The sequence below is a fragment of the Vanacampus margaritifer genome, chromosome 4 (assembly GCF_051991255.1).
Source record: "Vanacampus margaritifer isolate UIUO_Vmar chromosome 4, RoL_Vmar_1.0, whole genome shotgun sequence".
NCBI lineage: Eukaryota > Metazoa > Chordata > Actinopteri > Syngnathiformes > Syngnathidae > Vanacampus > Vanacampus margaritifer.
Window position 1 is genome coordinate 12,335,672 of NC_135435.1, and position 11,436 is coordinate 12,347,107.

The window sequence follows — 11,436 nt, forward strand, 5'->3', positions numbered from 1 at the left end:
TGGCTTTTCATCTATTGCAGGCGGTTCAGGAACAGGATACCCTGCCATAATAGGAGTTCACTGTAAAATAAATATTCATGAGAGGCGAACTGATGCTTGAATGGTTACCTTGTCTGAGTTCCATGCAGGTAGTGTGGGTTAATAATTTTCCCTGCTGTGATTAACTGGTGACCAGTCCGGGTGGGGTGTAGTCTGTTTTTGTTTTTTTCAACATGGGAGAGGCTTGAGCTCACTCAAAAACCTGGAACGATGTTATGAAAAATGTTAGAAATTACATAAATTTATATTCGACTAGGGCTGAGCAATACATTTAATTAGTTTAATTCATCGTTATTTTGAAAATCAAATCGTTGAAAATTTGCTAAATCGAATTTTGTCTTCTGGATTATTTAAAGTTGTTGTCCTTATGTTCTGTTCCATCCAAATGTTATTGTGAGTTGTAATTTTTCACAAGTGTTTGTATACGGAATGGGTGGTTTACAAGACATGTTTACAATAGCTATCAACTACTTAATTGTGGCAATTAAGCACAAACTATGAATGTTAAGTTTATGTTAACACTTATTTAGTATCAGGATACATCATTGTTGTCTGAACAGTTTGCACAGGAATTATTTTTGAATAAATGAAACCTTTAAATAAACATTTGTTGGTTTTATTCGATTAAAATCAATAAAAATGTAATCGTCATGGATGACTGAAAAAAAAAAAACGGCCAACCCTACATACAACTAACAAATCTTGATTTATTTAACTATAATAAAGTGTTATTAAATTAACCATGTCTGTTATTTTAGGTTTTGGCAAAGTTTGTAAACGCACGGCACACAGCTCAAGTAATGGTCACAATTCTTGTCCACTAAAATTATAGACCAGGCGTGACAACAATATTACAACGGACACTATTCCTCAGTAGTCAATTATACAGTACAAGCAGTCAGTGTACCAAACAAAATATTTTGAAGTGTGATTTTTCAAGTTCAAATAACTCCATATTGTTGCTCTCGTGTTGTTGTGCATCTTTCACCGGTTGTGAGTCATTTTCCAAAGGGGCAGGAAGTCACACGCTGAGCCGTGCCAATGTTTTACTCACACACAACAGTCCAAAGGCCAAGTTCCGAGGGAGTGTTAAAATCACTCAATTAACAAGTGATCATTCATGTGCTGATGAAAGATGTATTATGGGAAACCCCGAGAACTCTTGCTAACACAAGGATCAAAATGTGGCACACCTCGACAATGGCAATGCACCTACAGAAAGATACTGATGAAAAAGAACACTCACGAGCGATAACATAAAACAGACTGGGGCCATAGAAAGAATGAAGAGATGTTTTCCCTTTTACACTTATTTCATGCAGCAGTGATTAAATTTCAAATTGAGAGCGAATGCCTGCCAAACAAATTCCACACATCATTCTGTAACCGACAACACAAATGTTGCCCTTCAAATACCATTCATTGAGCATATCAAAACTGCCAAATGAAAAGAAAATCTCCTAAAGATCTGAAAATATGTTTCTATCTGAAAAAACACGTTTCCTCCTTTTGTTTCAGAATATGGAAACCAGGGGTGTGCCCAAAAATCAATTCTCATATGAATTGCGATTTCTCATTTAGTACGATTCAGAATCGATTTTAAATGCCCAAAAATCGATTTTATTTAAATTAGTTTAAAGTGTCTTGCCCTTGTTCGTGTGTCCCTTTATTGGGAGCGCTGTTCATGTTGTACACGATTTAGCCCCTTAGGGGCGGTGTGGTTCTGCGCATTCTGATATACTGTTAAGTTGTAGCCACATTAGAGAGTTGAAGGAAAAAGTCACGATCAAGTTATTCCAATAAAAGTTGTTCTTTTGCAGCGTATATGCCGGTGCAGAGCAGATGCCGGTGAGTAATATTAACATGCTTCTCTGTATACGTTTTTGAAGCATTTTGTATGAACAGCCGTTCTTTTGAGTGATAAAAGTGCCGCGAGTAGCGCGCTACTTAGCATTAGTGAGTAAGACTAGAGCAGATGATAACAATTCTTTGCACATCTATAAATTGAAGCAGAAATCATTGTCAGTCAAATAATTTTGAATAAAAAAATCGCTTCTAAATTGAATTGCAGACCCAAAAATCTGAATCGAATCGTGAGACAGGCAAAGATTCCCACTTCTAACGAAAATCTACAAAAAAGTGCAGATACAGTGTCACAAAAGGGAGCACACTCTTTCATGGTTACAAAAAAAAAAAATGGAATGACACTTTGATACAATACGGCAACAAAAGTGTTTACACCCTAATGTGAAACACTTTTTTTTTTCAAGGTTCACACCAGCGACCTTCAAACACTAATGAGTCACATGACACTGGCGAGAAAAAATTATTTGGTCCAGTTTATACATTTTTACTTCTGAGTGTACTCACTTTTGTTGCCAATGGTTTAGACATTAATGCAAGATGTACAGTAACTGACTATTTGCATTAATTGTAGTAATGTTATCTGTATGGTATTTTCCTAAGAAAATATAAAATAATTACAACAATGTGAGTAGTGTACTCATGTTTGTTGCCTGTGGTTATTTTGAAGGAAATGTTAAATTGACACTGTTATACAAGCTGTACACTGACTGCTTTACATTGGAAAATGTGACAATGTGGACATTTTCACTTTGGGGTGTACTCACTTTTGTTGCCAGTGGTTACTAATTAATGTCTGTGTTTTGGGTTTTAAGGGGACAGTACATTTTAATTGTTATACGCTGTGCATTGACTACTTCACATTGTAGCAATGTTATTTATTCAATGTTGACTCATACGAATAAATAATACAATATTTATGGAAACGAGAGGGGTGTACTCACTTTTCTGAGATAGTGTGTACATACCTGTCAGCAGACAAGGAAAATATTATGAAACAAAAACACTGTACAGTACAGTACGAGTTCCCGCAATGACCGAATAAATCTTTAATTTAGCATCATTCGTTAGTTTTGTTTAGTATCATCTGGCAGTGTACTGTTTACCATTCGTCGTCATGAGGAATTATAAGTTGTATATATAACGGACTTTGGGTTGTATGTTCCTCTCAGACTCGCCCTTTGACTTGGCCCAAGTTCCCTAACATTTCACAGCAAAGAACTTCTTAAAGGTCTTTTGCGGTGATCTGCTGGAGCCAAACAGCTGTTTTGTGGCCTTGAGGGACAGCAAAAGGAGAACGAAATGAGAAAGCGAGAGGCGCAAAAATGGGGAAACAAAAAGGAATGGAGCGGGACGTAAAGAAAGCAGACTGAAATACAGTCAATGAGGGTGTCCATACGTGCTTGATTGTGTCAGGGGACAGAAGCATGAGAGTGGGTGGAATTTAACAATTAACATGGCCAGTAGTCCAGGGAATGTGGGTCTCCGTGACAACAGTGGGCACAGCCAAACACACGGCTTCTTTCATAAGCATCGCAAACACAAACGTCTTTCTCACTAGCACTGAGCAAGATGTGTTTATGAAAAGCCATTTCTTTTCCACTTCAAAAATGTATCTTGCACTCGTGAAGAAGATGAGGTGGAGCGAGCAAAACGTCTCGCCCCATATTCACTTTCAGTGTGTGTGTGTGTGTGTGTGCGTGTTAATTGTAACTGTGTTGTGGGACGGGAGGGGTTGCGGGTTATTGAGGGCAGAATTTGAGCCAGTAGGTCCACCCTACAAAGGAGATGTAATCACTAACATGTTTACCTTAAAACACATCAAGTGACTCTGAAGTCAGTGCAACATTGCATGATCACATTTTAATTCAGTAAGCAAGGAAGAAATAGCATAAATGAGGTTAGGGAAGTACCACAAAAGTTCAACAGTTAGATAAAAGCTTTTGGGTTTTTTTTTTTACATGGAAAACTTGGATGTTTTTTAGTCTACTTTCCTTGCACAGTTCAAAAGCAAACATGTAGGCTTAATTGAAAACTAAATTGTCCAAATCAAGTGCAAATTTGAGTGTAAATGGTTAATAATGTCTACATGTGCCTTGAGATTGGTTGGCGACCAGCCAAGGGTGTGTGTACCCCAACTCTCACCCCAAGTCAGCTGGGCTACACACTGCTCATAAAAAGTTGGGCTTTTGGGTTAAAAGGAAAGTCAACCCCCCATTTTTTTTTTTACCACTAGTCTAAACACGGTTTTCTGATTAATATTACGTTTGCTTGATTACAGTTGCTCAGGGCTCAGTCAATGACCAATCACATCCCACCTGTTTTTGAAGCTGAGCCGTGATTGGTTGTAAACTGACCCCTGAGCAACAATGGTTGTGTCCGAATGTGCACCCTACTCCCTGTATAGTGCCCTACTGAGGGGTCACGCCATTTTGCAGGGGTGTCCGAATGTCCAGGGAGCCAAAATGAAGGGCACTCAAAATTACCCACAATGCACTCTGAAAAGTAGTGAACATCGATGCTCCCTCAACCGGGTTGATATAGACCAGAATGCATTGCGAGTATGACTCGAGCGACAGCGCAAGCACGAGAATTAAAGCGATGCATACATATTGCATGCATATACTATGGAAATAATTCATTTGTTTTAGTTGAAAATATGTACCCCAAAGGAACTAACATACAGTTTTAAAACATTTTCATTCACAATAAATAGAGGGAGATTTTTTTTTTCTCAAAGTTTGACTTCCCCTTTAAAGTTCAGAGTGAACCTAAAATGTGCCGTCACTTTTACAAGTCAACTAAATTAGATGTTCTGCCACAGGAAGAAAATTAAGGCACAAACAATTACCAAAGGACTATTTATTTTATAATTTTAACACTTCTAATAAACAATTAACTAATTTGTTGTGCCCAGATCTGCTATGAACAGTTCACCTTTTTACAAGCTAATTTCTTTGGCCTGTCATATTTGTCTTTGTTTGGCGCAACCCTGTTACAGATACTGTCACATGAAAAACATATTTAAAAAAGTATTGTAGAATAAATACATTACAATTAAAGAAATTACATTAAATTTGGTGTTGCTCTAATTACAATAGCAGAGTTTCAAGTAACATTGTTTTTGCCTTGAAGTGTACGCTAGCTGCACTAGCTCCTATGCTAACTGGTCAAGAACAGCCTTAATTTTTTATAATTAAAAAAGAAAGAAAGAAAAACATCAACATTAAATGTACTTTTCTGTTCTTATGAGTAACAAGGTGGCATTGGTTTGAGTGATACTCTAGCTACCACACTGATAAAACATGAATTAGAAGCATAATTTTAGCTTACCTACTCATGGTCACATATGCAGCAATTAGCTTCATGACGTCACTTATAAAGTCACGTATTCTTTTTTTTCTTTTTTCTTTTTTATCTTAGAGCGCTAAAAAGGTTTTAGTAGCAGGTTGTGTATATGTTGAGACAACTCCAGAGCATAATATTTAAATAAATATTTGTTTAAATTTGTTGAACGTGAAGACAAGTCACACAACAATTGCATGTTTTGCATTGAATCAAACAGCACGTTTGTGGACGGGGCGCGGCGTGACTCGAGTGTCACGTGACTGACTTGCACACTCTCTTTCTGCAGATGTGACAGGCGGCAGGCAGGCAGGCAGACACGCATGCAGGAGACCTCCTCCGTCCTCCTCCTCTTCTTCCTCCTCTCCTCACCGACTCATCGTTGCAGCCCACAGGACATCCGTGCGCTGTCATGGGACAACTTGATGCATCGCTTCGGGATTAGTACGGAGACGTCGTGTTTTACTCCCGACACTCAATAGTTGACCATACAAAATTGCAAGACCTCAACTTGGACAGTCTGCGTTTATCTTGCATGAACTATGTGCTCCAACACTGGACCAACACGGTAAGTTTGTGTGTGTGTGCGTGACTATCCAAATAAGCGTATTTTATTTTACGTACTACACCTGTAATCTAAAATATTAAAACATAAAGTGAACTGATGATAATAATAAAGTAATAATAACAATAACGACAATGCTATATATAGCCTTGTCAGAAATCCGTGTAGCTCAGTTAAGCCTCTAGCATTTTATTTGATATTCTAAAATATATTCATAAATTATTTACTTCCAAGTGTAGTCGCTATCTAGTGTTTGCATGACTTTGATGCCATCAAACCATGTTTGACAACATGACATGCTAAAAGTTCTACTGGATTGGGGATATCTTGCTTCTCCAAATCTGTTGCATCTGTCATTAATGCAAATCTCAAATCAGTATCAATCAAGATCCCAACAGTGTTTGACATCATCATCATATCTGTTTCAAATGCAGGGAGCAAAAGTAAATCATAAAAATAAAAAAAAAATCTAGTACAAATACCTGAAATATCTATCCAAGTACAGCAACAAAGTACAAAATACTTACCCCACCAATGCAGGCCAAAGTATGAAATAAACAAGTTAATGACTAACTACAAATGAACAAAATGTGCAGAAAATAAAAGACATTGAGAAGTTCATGTTTTTAAGTAGGATATAAAATTTAAGTGGGCGTTACATTTGGCCCCAAAGTCAACAATCAAGCATGGAAAGCAAAGAGAGGAAGGGGTTTAACAAGCATGTGTGATTAAAGTCTGGCTTGATCTATGCATCCTAAATATACTCGGGTCATGAAAATATTATTAAGGCAGTCTTGTAGACTTAATGCCAATCCCTAAAGGACACTTTGGGGAATTTCCATGCGAGTCTCTTAAGGTTTGAACTTTGCCCTGTCCGACATATTTGCTCATTAAAATACAGTGCATGTCTGCAGCTGCTAAATTCCGATGCAGATGAAAGGCCTCTCCCTCAGCTCCCATGAGGTTAATTTTAAATCCATGATGCCGGTTTTGAGAACGTGGATGTTTTCCATGCACGCAATCAGAGGAGCTCAAACATGCGGCTTATTATTATTATTATTATATTATTAAACGGATTTTGACAGTATGCGGTCGTGACCAATTAATCGGATTCAAATCGACATCACAAAGTAGTACAATGCTATTGACCTATTTGACTTCTGTACACTTGTTTGGTAGAATTTGGTGAAGTTGTCGCAGTGAACACTTAACAGACTGCAAGTGGTTATTTAACGACTTTAGTAGATACATAAAGTGTCTTTCATATTAATTTATGGTTCATTTGCATTTATAATACATTGGATATTGTAATACAGATTAATTATTGCTTGTGTTTGTTAAAAAGTACATGGGAAGAGGACATCAAAATCACAATCTCAGTACATATACAGGCAAGTCGGAGGCAGAGAAGGTCCCCAACCAAACTTAGTAGTTATTGGGCCTTTTCAGAAAGTCAAATCACCCAACATTTATTTACAAGACGGTGCTTTTGAGAACAATAAGACTGTTTTCGACTTCACTTTTCCTTACCTGGCATGATTGCACAATGGCGAGTATAAAACTTGATGTGGAAATTGCCCTTAGCAGTCTTTAAATGTGAAGCTAGCTTTTAATTTATTTGATTGGTTGCTTCATTCTCTTCATGTAGAGTCAGTTAATGTCATTTGTGGCCTAAATATTGCCGCCGTAAAGAATTATGGACATTGTCCTTATGTGGAGGTTGGTCAAGAGTAACCTATGCTAAAGGTGGGCTAAAGGTTGAATCGAGGCACCTTTCCAAAGCAATTTTAGCCTTCCGGATAAAAAGGGGAAGAAAAACAAAAGTATCCGAAGAGGCCCATTGTTTCCACAGAGCTGAGAATATACACACGCCTGCGAGTATTGCCGTGTGCGCCGTGTGCATTGACGTAAGCATGTAGCTGCTAGTTTGCATTAAGCTAGTTTGAACTTCCGTTAGATTAATTTTAATGGTTTGGTTGAACTTTTCGATTTTAAAATACAAGCGTTTCCTCAAAGTGATTTTGTATGTTACTCTCGAGTGAAAAGAGGCGCTAAAGAATAGTTTCACAAGTGCGTTTTGATTAGTTTAAGGGAGCTTTAAAGTGGAAATCAACCTTAAACATTTCTTGACAATAAAATGTCATATGTGACCTCACTAGTCTAAACATGACATTCTGATTAATATTACATTTGTGGACTAAGAGTTACGCAGCAAAATCCAGCCATTATTATCCATCGCAGGGGGGCGGCCATTTTGCCACTTCCTGTCGACTGTAGATCACAGTTGCTCAGGCAGATAATGACCAATCACAGCTCACCTGATTTCTGAGCAACATTGATGTCATCTTCAGTCGAGAGCAGGTGGCAAAATGGCCGCCCCCTGAGATGGATAAAAACGGTTGGATTTTGCTGCTTAACTCATATTCCACTAAATATTCACCAAAATACCATATTTAGACTAGTGGGGCTGCATAGAACATATAGTCCCCCCCAAAAAAGGGTGTTGACTTCTCCTTTAAGTTAAACTGGGTTAAAGTAAGTGTTATTTTTTTTTTTACTGTCTGTAGCAGAGGTCCCCAACCCTGGTCCTCAGGGACCGGTATCCAGCCTGTTTTCCATGCCTCCCACAGCCAACACAGGTGATTCATATCATCAGCTAATCAGCCATCTCTGGAGAAGGCTGATAACGATCTCCACCTGTGTTGGCTGTGGGAGACATGGAAAACAGGCTGGATACCGGTCCCTGAGGATCAGGGTTGAGGACCACTGGTCTATAGCATGGATTTTCACAGATCACACGTGGGTTTGGAATCCTTTGTGATCCTTGATTCACCGTATACTGACTTTTCAGTACATACTCTGTTGCATTTCCAGGTTCCCGTCCGTCCACCTTCTCTTCCTCGTCATCCTTCCCGCAGTTTTCTCCTTCTCACGACCCCAGTGGATTCTTCAGCGTGTCCCAGTGGTCCTCCCACAGCAAAGCGAGAGTCGGCCGGCCCCACACTTCCTGTCACAAGCCCGTCTTGACGTCACCTCCCCGTGTGACCCAGAATGCCACAAAAGTTCGCCACTGCCCAGCTTTGAGGAGCTGCAGCAATTTCTGGCCTATGAGACTCTTCACTCAAATGGTCAACTCACTGAGACCGCCATTGGGATCTATGGTTATAACCTCGGGTCCAACAAAAGCCCCGCATACTCCTCTGCGCCTTCTGAGAAAGGTCAACGGTCACATACCAGACGAAAGCGTCAGATCTTTGGTCACGACGGGCGATACAGCATTGCGGGGCAGAACTTTGTGCTTCAATATCCATTCTCAGTGGCTGTCAAACTGTCCACCGGATGTTCTGGTACGCTCGTTGGCGACCGGCATGTTCTCACGGCTGCTCATTGTGTCCATGATGGTAAAAACTACGTGAAGGGTGCTCAGAAACTCAGAGTGGGCTTTCTAAAACCCAGACAACGAGACCTGCAGTCTCCAATTTCCAACTTGACTAACCATGTTGAGGTCGGTCCAAACGACGGCCCGATCGTGTCTGAGAAAATGAAGTTCCAGTGGATCAGAGCCAAGCGCACACACGTACCCAAAGGATGGATTAAAGGCAACGCCAATGACATCGGGATGGACTACGACTACGCGCTTTTAGAACTCAAGAAAGCCCACAAACGCCGTCACATGAAGTTGGGCGTGAGCCCTCCTTCGCAGAGACTTCCTGGGCGACGTGTCCACTTCTCAGGGTTCGACAATGACCGTCCGGGAGAGCTGGTGTATCGTTTCTGTCAGGCCGGAGAGGAGACGTCAGACCTGCTCTACCAGCACTGTGACGCCCAGCCGGGGGCCAGCGGGTCGGGGGTCTACGCCCGTATGTGGGAGGGGCGGCGTCGGCGTTGGGTCAGGAAGGTGATAGGCGTGTTTTCTGGCCACCAGTGGGTGGAGCGTCAGGGGGCGTCTCATGAATTTAATGTAGCCGTGAGAATCACACCTCTCAAATATGCGCAAATCTGTTATTGGATAAAAGGCAACTTCGTGGACTGTCGAGAAGGCTGAGGAAGGACACTGACGAGTCAAGACCACTCACAGCACTGATGAAAAATGAGCTCCGAAAATCACTGCGCCAACAAAAGTTGCAGATGCAAAATTATTACAGTGAAAACGCCCTTTCCTCATTCTGCAGGCCTCAAGATTGTTGATGTTTATTCAGACAAAAACAAGTGACAATAGGTTAAGATACATTTGAATGAGCCTCTTTTTTTTGTGTCTGGTCGGCTGGCACTGGCAACAAGTAAAGTTTTAAACAATGAGTGTCATAGTTTAGGCATTTTGTGATTTTTGGAGATGCGATGATATAAAAATTGAACAGCGAGACTCGGACAATTGCTTTATAATGCCAAGTGTGATAGATTGCACTGTTTGAACTTTCTCTATTGATCTCATATTTTTGATGAATGTACCAGTGAGCTACCAAAGATGTCATATTTGCTTGTGTCTTAACAGATAATCATATTCTTTTCAATAGTCAAAGCCATTCTTTCAAGTATGATCTATTATTTTTGCTATTGACTTTCTAAAGCTCAGCTTCAGGTGAATAGTATCATTTTAAGGGAAAAATATGTTGATTGTAAATTTCATGGAGACAACAAATCTAAAAAAGAAGTTGGGACAGGTAGCAACAAGAGGCTGAGTCAATTGCACTTGTAAAAAAAAAAAAGGCTGGAAGACCAGTTACCACTAATGACTTACTGTAAGGGAAATCACAGAAAGGCCTCAGCAATACTTCCAGAAAACATTGTGGGTGAACACAATCCACCGTGCCAGCCGCCGTTGCCAGATAATACTCTACAGTACAAAGAAGAAGCCATTTCTGAAGAAGACCAAGAAGCACAGGCGTTTCTCTGGGCCAAGGGGTCATTTAAAATGGAGTGTGGCAAAGTGGAAACCTGTTTTGTGGTCAGACGAATCACGATTGGAAGTTCCTTGTGGAAAAGTGGTGAAAATGGCCTCGTCGCAACTTTTTTTGAGATTTGTTGACACCATAATATTTAAAATCAAGTTTTCCCTTAAAATTATGCATTTTCTCAGTTTAAACTTTTGACCTGTCATCTATGTTCTATTCTGAATAAAATATTAAAATTTGGCACTTCCACATAATTGCATTCAGTTTTTATTCACAATTTGTATAGTGTCCCAACTTTTTGGGAATTGGGTTTATATATATATATATATATATATATATATATATAATTTTTTTTTTTACTTCAACTTCATCGAATGTTTTGTTACAGCGCCCTCAAGAGGGAGTTTGTGGGTGAGCTGTCAACCCCAAACCCTTTCAATAACCTTTGTAAATTACATTATTGTTTTCAGAAATGAATAACTGGCAAATAAATGAAATAAATGCTTTGGAGATGTTGCGTCGTCTGCGTACATGCTCAGTCACTTGTACAAACACACAATGTGTTCATTTCAACGCCATGTTTTATTTCAGATGCAAAAAAAAAAATGCTGAGGGTGAAATGAACACTGTAAAAAGCCGAAATATGAGGACCAGCTCCTTAAACAGTGAACGTGATCCACAAAAGGCTCAACTGCATGCTGGGATATGTTACACAGAAGGAAACTGAAGTTT

The 11,436-nt window shown here is 39.6% G+C and overlaps 1 protein-coding gene across 1 annotated transcript; it reads left to right on the forward strand.

The window, feature by feature from the left end:
- The first annotated feature begins 5,563 nt into the window (after window positions 1-5,563).
- LOC144050567 (serine protease 23-like) lies at window positions 5,564-10,998 on the forward strand. The gene is made up of 2 exons (XM_077563940.1): window positions 5,564-5,815; window positions 8,687-10,998. The coding sequence occupies exons 1-2, from the start codon at window positions 5,790-5,792 to the stop codon at window positions 9,855-9,857; spliced, it is 1,197 nt and encodes a 398-aa protein (XP_077420066.1). The 5' UTR covers window positions 5,564-5,789; the 3' UTR covers window positions 9,858-10,998.
- Window positions 10,999-11,436: the final 438 nt, after the last annotated feature.

Coding starts and splice junctions, on each gene's coding strand:
- LOC144050567 (XM_077563940.1), top strand. CDS start 5,790: ATGTGCTCCAACACTGGACCAACACG. Junction 5,816..8,686: donor TCCAACACTGGACCAACACG/GTAAGTTTGTGT, acceptor TTGCATTTCCAG/GTTCCCGTCCGTCCACCTTC.